The sequence below is a fragment of the Myotis brandtii genome, unplaced genomic scaffold (assembly GCF_000412655.1).
Source record: "Myotis brandtii unplaced genomic scaffold, ASM41265v1 scaffold36, whole genome shotgun sequence".
Classification (NCBI taxonomy): Eukaryota; Metazoa; Chordata; class Mammalia; order Chiroptera; family Vespertilionidae; genus Myotis; species Myotis brandtii.
In genome coordinates, this window is record NW_005363836.1 from 758,454 (window position 1) to 766,521 (window position 8,068).

General features: G+C 38.1%; 1 protein-coding gene across 1 annotated transcript in view; it reads left to right on the forward strand.

Annotated features, from left to right (window-relative positions):
• Nucleotides 1–982: 982 nt before the first annotated feature.
• The window catches only part of CTH (cystathionine gamma-lyase), a 29,192-nt gene continuing 22,106 nt past the window's right edge, over nt 983–8,068 (forward strand). Inside the window, exons 1-4 of the mRNA XM_005871907.2 lie at nt 983–1,359; nt 4,446–4,527; nt 6,067–6,162; nt 6,625–6,734. Of these exons, the coding sequence (XP_005871969.1) occupies nt 1,192–1,359; nt 4,446–4,527; nt 6,067–6,162; nt 6,625–6,734 (456 nt within the window). The 5' untranslated portion in view covers nt 983–1,191. The remainder of the gene's footprint in view (nt 1,360–4,445; nt 4,528–6,066; nt 6,163–6,624; nt 6,735–8,068) is intronic.

Below are 8,068 nucleotides of genomic sequence, written 5' to 3' on the forward strand. Positions count from 1 at the left end.
ATAAAGTTCCAAATCTGTAGCTAAGACTTTGCAGGAACAGAAATATTCCTAAATTCCCTAGTCCTAGAAAATAGTCACAGCTGTCAATAGGATAGACAGGTCTGTATTGTTTAGGGATCAAGAAGATTTTTGTTGTTTGTTTTAAAAGAGTGATCCTTGTGAGAGAGTAGGTCTCTGGGTGCGGGGTGAGTGGTAAACAATGCCATGGGACTGTTCCCTTTTCCTACAAGAATGTTGCTATCAATTATGGGACAACGAAAGCATTTTTTGGTAAGGATTTGAGGCTCCAATAAGTTGTTTAAAATCAAACTATCTTTTTTTCACCCGGAAGAGTTTTTCTGGGTACTTCAAAGAAGATAATGATGCTTGAAAAAAGCTCAAGTTTGAATAGCTGTTAGGAGGCTGCCAGAGTTCTGCTTGGAGACCCTCACTACAATAGCTTGCTAGAAAAATATGACCTTCACTCCTGTTTCAATCATGGCAAGTACCGGGTCATTCGGATAATGAGAATCCAAGCTACACATCTGGCAGCTTGGACCACGTTTTTTGTAAGGAATCTCCACTCTGTCGCTTGCGTCCGTCAGCACCACCCTCAGGACAAAGGGTGCTGGGGGCGGGGGAGGTGCGGAAGGTCGAGGGCAAAGGGCTGCAGGGAGAGGAGGCTATTCATGTGGCCTGTTTACAGGTTACTGGGTTTCAACACCAAACCAGTCTTTTTCCAAGTCTCCCGCGAGCTTCTGGCCCGAGGTCACACAAACCGCCCGGGTATCTCGCAGGAACTAGCAAGGCAGCTTCCTCCCCAGCCCGAACTCGGGAATTTCGCTCGCGGGGACAAGCACCACGTGGAAAAAACGGACTCTGCAAACCACCACCTGAACCGGGAAGGCCGGGCCCGGCGACGCTCCAGGCAACGCCTCCACTGCCAACCAATGAGGAGCGGGGACCGCGTCGGGGTTTTCGCTCATTGGGTGGCGCTGGCTCCGCCCCTCGGGCAGTGCAAACCCTCCCAGGCCACTTAAGTCCCCGCCGCAGAGTCGCCGAGTCCGGCTTTTGTGTGCGGGCTGCTGGTCCCTGGCTTCCTATTGGCTCCCTTTTGCCTGGTTCTTCTAGGTCTCTTTCCAGCCCTCACGCACCCGTTTCCTAGTTTCATCTTCCTCGCTCTTTTCCTCTCTCCTTCCTTCGCAGCTCAGCATGCAGAAAAAAGACGTCTCCCCATACGGTTTCCTGCCAAACTTCCAGCATTTCGCCACGCAGGCCATCCATGTGGGCCAGGAACCAGAGCAATGGAGCTCTCGGGCTGTAGTGGCCCCCATCTCCATGTCCACCACGTTCAAGCAGGGGGCTCCCGGCAAGCACTCGGTGAGCTGGGTCTGGCTGGGGCGGTCCAGGGTTGGGCGGAAAGAGAGAGATGGCTGACAAGTTTAAAAGGCACCCAAGTAATTTATAAAATGACTTATACATCAGGAAGGCAGCCGGGGCGGATGTTTGCTACGCCTGTAATCCTCCTTGCAATAAAGATTTGTATGGGATGGTCCAGTGATCATATTTCTTCTGATAAGCAGGACTAGAAGGAACAGTTTGTCCAACTTGCCATCTAGATTTGGCCTTTAATTCATGTGATTCTGGTAAATGTGCAGTTCAAAACTGAGGATCATAACTTCCTTGAATTACTTGTAGCAGCAACAATTATAAAAATATAATGAGTCGGCTAAAAAAAATTTAAGGGTTTTATAACTCAGAATCAAGATCATTTCCAGTAGAGGTATTCAATTGTTAATAGTTATTGAGTAATTACTATATGCTAGATACATAATTACATGCGTTATATCATGTGTATTCCATGTATTGTCTCAGATAATTCTGACAACAGCTGTAGTCTGAACCAAGTTCTCATTTTTCTCATGAAAAAAACAACAACAAAACCCTGAGATTTAGGGACAAATAACTAGTCCAAGGCCACAGGGCTAATAAGTTGAGGAGCTGGAATTCCAGCTGTGTTCTGGAACCACACTTTTAGGCATTCAGCGACATTGTGCTCTACTCCAATAATGCTAGCAATAATGTAACTCATTGCATCATTTAAGCAGTGTGGTTTAGTGATTAAAAGCATAGATCATGTAGTCAGAGGACCTAGGTTTGGGTTCTGACACCACCTCTTCTGATCTGGGTGACCTTGAGCAAAGTTACTTAACCTATTCCAGCCTCGGGTTGATTCTGTGTAAATGGGTTAATAATAGTACCTACCACATAAGTTGTTGATATGTAGGTTAAGCTGTATGGTACATTATAATTGCTCAGTAGTTTGGTATTTCATGGTGCTCAGATTTACACTTTTTTCATTGGATCCTCAAAACAACCAGATCCGGGGGCAGGGCGGATATTATGCACTTTTTAGAGACAAGGAACTGACCCAGAGTTACTGATAAATGACATGTAAGGTTTGTGAGAGTGCCCTCTTCGTTAACCACCTAGCCTTTTCCCTTCAGTTCGCAGGCCGACGCTCTATCCACTGAGCCAAACCGGTCTGGCTAGCCTTTTCCCTTTTGGTAGAATACTCGATGGATTTTGGAGTACTTAAAAGTGTCTGAGGTTCAGAAAAAAGTTAGTTAAATGAACTTTGTAGGTCCTAAACCTTGATTAAACTTCAAAAACCTCTTTACTGTGTTATGCTATAGTAAGTTGAAGAAAATTCTTTTAGATTTAACCCATTGTTTTGTCAGGTAGAATTCTAAGGACATTTCTACAGTTGGTTTAGGATACTTCTAGCTACTGTATTTTGGAATCAGTGTGTGTACACACAACCTGTCTTCCAGCATATGGTTTGTGCCTGATGCAGAGTTTTGTGAACGTGTGGCTGCTGGAGCTTCTGCACAAAAGTTAACCATGTAGCTATGATATTAATAATTAATGTTTTCAGAGAGCCAGCAGGGATGGTAAAATCCACAAACTCCACTTTATACCTTTAAAAAATCAGTTAAGGGCCTAAAGAGAATTTGAGGGGCTGAATGAGAAGCATCTAATTCTTCAGTTCCATTTGGAAAGCTATTGAATGGGCTAGGGCAGTGATGGCGAACCTCTGACATGCGAACTCATTTTTTTGGTTGATTTTTCTTTGTTAAATGGCATTTAAATATATAAAATAAATATCAAAAATATAAATCTTTGTTTTACTATGGTTGCAAATATCAAAAAATTTCTATATGTGACACGGCACCAGAGTTAAGTTAGGGTTTTTCAAAATGCTGACATGCTGAGCTCAAAAGGTTCGCCATCACTTGGCTAGGGGGTAGGAATTTGCTTCGAAAATAGGTTTCTCCCCACCCCCCCCACCCCCAAAGTTAAATTTGCAGTGAATATTTATGGAAACATGGGGTACCTTTCTGTGGCAATTGCCACATGAATACAGTTTTTTTCTGTCTGGTAAGTACAGCTGCAGGTCACATCAATTAAGTGATGGTGGGAAGAGATGAGAGTAGCTGGAGCCCTATAAAATATGTGTATACAGTTTGTCAAAAACAAGGAAACAAAGCAACAAAACAAATTAAAATAGATACTTATAACTAATACTGGGAGCTCCTGAATCAGAAACAAATATGTAAAGAGTGGTTGTCTTTTGTTATGTGCTATAGGAGGAGGGCTTTGTGGGGAGGGACGGGTAGGAAATTTTAAGAGTTTCATTTAAATCCCGGGTTTTAATTCTGGTTGTGACACTCCCTATAATATTTGGTTTTCCTTTTCTCAAAGCAGAGCACAAGGATTAAATAAAATGACTGGATGAACACATTTAGTATGGTGACATACACATAAAATAACACAAAATTTTAAAAAGTATTGTGTAGAGCTGCTTTGCCAAGAATTACTCTCCATTTTTTGAATCTCTTTTGTAGAGCCAAGATCTGATCCTTGAACATTTGTAGAATCTGTTCATAGCTTCCTGTTGGAAGCTAAACAGAACTTGCATCATTCACTTCTTAGGAAACGAAATAGATAGAATTTGGTTTACTCCGAGCTTAGGTGATTCCCTTTTCATGATGTCCCCAGATTAATGGGTAAAGATAAGTCTAACATAATAATGCTAATAATACAATCAGTTTTCTAGCATGTGCTAGGCACCATGGAGAGGACTTATATATATTATCTCATTTTATCATCACAACAGTTTTATGAACTAGATATCTGTAGTTTATTCCCATTTATTGAGATCGACTCTGGGAAATGTTAAGTAATTTGCCTGTTGGCATGTAGCTCATAAGCGGTAGGTACAGAATTCTAATCCAGTTTGGCTGACTTCAGAGCCTCTTCGTACCACAACACTGTTATCCTTTTTACAGCAAGACATGCCATAAATAAATAAAACTGTATTACAGTAGGCTGAACCCATAGTTGTGGAGTTGTCTAGTTATGACTGTGATAATAAACTTAGATTTCTGACTTCTTTCCTTCAGGGTTTTGAATATAGCCGTTCTGGAAACCCCACCAGGAATTGCTTGGAAAAAGCAGTGGCAGCATTGGATGGGGCTAAGTATAGTAAGTGATTTCCAATCCCAAGTTTGTGAAGTCTGGAATCTATTCTTACATGCATAGGGAAGATCACAGAAGCACAGAATGTAGAACTGGACTGAAATAAGGATTAGCTAGTTCAAAACTGTTATTTTACTAAAACATTGAATTTTTTACCCAAGGTCCCACAGCTGGTAGACTGTGCATATATATGATTATTAGGTAAGAATAAATATGAATCGAGACAAAATGGCAGAATTTTCCATTTGGTATTCATATAGATACTCTTTATCTGAAGCTGTCAATATAAATAGATAAAAATTAACTAAGTTTTATAAGACTACCTAAGAGAATATAAGCTTTCTTATATTCTGGTTCATTCACCTGATTATTTGTGCCTGAGAATAGCAGCAAGGCACATTTGAACTAGCAGGTACCATTGATAATGTGCTCTCAGAGATTAGAAATTAGTTCTTGAATCTTGTGTCTATTTTCATAAGGGAGTGGATTGCTACTAAATATCTTTGTATTATTTATGCAAATGATGCTAAACGAGGGCAAAATAATGAATAAACACAGTCTTAGGAGTTTTCTCACAGCAAGAGTGTAGGAATTAGAAAGAATAATGTGAATTACTGGGTTTGTTTGGGATTTTGGGGAGAGAGTTGGTTTTATTTTGGATGAAATTAAACACAAAATTGCTGAAATTTAGTACTGTGTGGGGAGAATTATTTTCTGCAGGAGGTATAAAGACTGAGTGTTTATATGTCAAACACTTTTTTCAAGTGGGATTCAGAAAACATGGTTGTTTTTAACTGTGCTTTGAAGTTTAGCCAACTATATGAATTATTGCAGTAGAAAACTGCAAGCCTAACCTACACTTCTCTGAGGAGATTTTTTTTTAATTTTATTTTTTGAAAAGTTAATTGGATTGTCCCTTCTATCAGTCACAGGTGATTTTTTTTTTTTTAATCATCAAGATGATCTATTGATACTTTGTCAGGATATTTTCTTCTATAGTGTTTAATGTGCACAATGTCAGTTATTTTTTATTTTATTCTGTTTGTTCAACAGGAGATCACATTTGTTTAAGAGAGATTCACATTAAAAAAATTAAAAATAAAATTTATTAAATTTATCAGACAGATCTCAGGTGTGATTTTGATCTTTGTTAAATTTGCTCAGTTATATATCCCTATAGTTAATGAATCATAGCTTAGCTCTATTCCTCAAGTTTGAAATTTCTTTAGAGCCTGATATTTTCAAACTGTAATTTAATTGGCAATTGTCCTTTTATCTCAGAATTTTATAAAAAAATTATTTCCTTGAAGTGTTTCAGAGAAATGTTATCTAATTAAAGCAGATTTATGTATTTTTAATTACATAGATATTTTATCTTTGAAATGGAAAAAGGGGTATTCTGTGATGGTATTCATCATGGGACTTCTTGAGACTCGGTGGTGATGACCGTCCTCTCAGCAGAGAGGGACATGAAGTTAATGCTGTAGGTGTTTTTAACCTATTGGTCTGACTTTTTGGTTTACTCTAACTTGGTTTTTATTTTAGGTTTGGCCTTTGCTTCAGGTTTAGCAGCCACTATGACTATTACCCATCTCTTAAAATCAGGAGACCAAATTATATGTATGGATGATGTATATGGAGGTAGGTGATGTCTTGCATTCGTGTTGTGTCAACTGATATTTAAAGATAATAAAGTGGGTCCTGAATTATATTAACAATGTTGCCAAGATGGGTTTACTTACTTTAGATTTGAGTACTGGGAAGAAATTGTTTAAAAAGACACTGATGTTTTAGAGAGCATGCTCCTTAATGTTTGAAGAATAGAGATTGTGTGTTTTGATAACATTTTCTGCTTTATGCCACTTGGTGTGGATACCAAGTATGTTTTATTTGACTCTCTAGCTTAAAAAAAAAAAAATCCAAGTCTTATATTCTTTACAATACACAATAGCCAAATTGTTTAACCAAAGTAGAATTGCTCTTAGTTGTATTTTTCTTGGCAACTGATGCTTCCTTTTATTTTTAAAGTGGTTATACCAATAAGGAATGAACATTTCTTAATACAATGTCCTTTCCATTTTATCTGATTCTCTTCTGCTTCAGGTACAAACAGGTACTTCAGGCGGGTTGCATCTGAATTTGGATTAAAGATTTCTTTTGTTGATTGTTCCAAAACTAAATTACTAGAGGAGGCCATTACACCAGAAACCAAGGTAATTCAGTTTTGTTTGGCTTTTTTCCCTGTGATGTTTTGTTTTCATCATTTCTGTTTACGAGGGGACATAAATCTGAATAACAAATTTTATTAGAAACCATTGGAAGCCATCAATAAGAATAAGATAGGTCTGGTGTCTCCTAGGTATTACAGCATAATGATTAGGTACATAAATTACTAGGTACACAAATTCTAATTTTGTATCATAGTTGGCATATTATTTAACTAAAGTCTCAATTTCTTCATGTGCAAAATGGGATAATTGTACCTGCTTTATAGAAAGGTTGTTGTGTGAATTAAATGAGATAAGGCTTATGAAATGCTTAGCACAATTCCCAGAGCATGGTAAGTATTAGAACATTTGTTAGCAAAAGCACACAATTCTTAACTGCATTACCAAGCTAGTATTGGTAACAGAAGTCATCACAGAAATTGGATTACAGAAAAGGAAGCTTGTCAAGCCCCCCAAATTCTAAGCAAAGTGGTTTTTTAAGGGTTTAAGGGATACTTTGGCAGAATAATAGAAGTAGAGAAAGGGCCACTAGCAATCTTTAGCCTCCATCCTGGGAAGCTTGTATGCCACCGGAAGGTGTTTTGTGCTGAAGTGAATGGCATATGTGCTATTCTTTCTTGGGACCTCATTTAAATTCTGCATGGGTAAAAGAAGGACCAGTGTCTTTTATAAGTCAACCCCTTCCAACTTTCTGTTACTGATTAAAAGGTTTGAATTGTACCCAAGATTATGTTGCAGTGACTGCTAAAAAATGAAACTATTTTCTCACACAAATACTTTGAAGATTAACACCACGGTGAACTTTGAGTTATTAAGGTTTATTTTCAAAAGAATAATTTTTTTTATCTTGCTTGGGAGAAAAGATACTTATTAAAATAGCTAGTCTGAGTCTAAGGAAAGAAAGCAAATCGTGAGTATATTAATTCTTGTCAACAGAGCTTTATGTACTGTCTCTTTACTGACTTGAATCAATCCATTTCCCCCTCCACCCCAAAATATTTGCCTCATGATTTGAAGTAGATTTTTTTGCAGGTAAACCTACTTTGTATTTATTTACTTATCTTTACTTTAATTTTTGTAATGAGTGGAATAATTTTTATAGATTCTTTAAAATCAATTCTCATAGAACATACATTACTTAATTACCTTATCTTTCCTACAGTAAAACTCAAGAGTTTTTGTCCATTTATCTACACTAATAAAAGAGAAACATGGTAATTAGCGTACGACCACTACCCTTTTCATTGGCTAATCAGTGAGTATATGCAAATTAACTGTCAGCCAAGATGGCGGCCGGCAGCCAGGCACTGAAGCGAGCA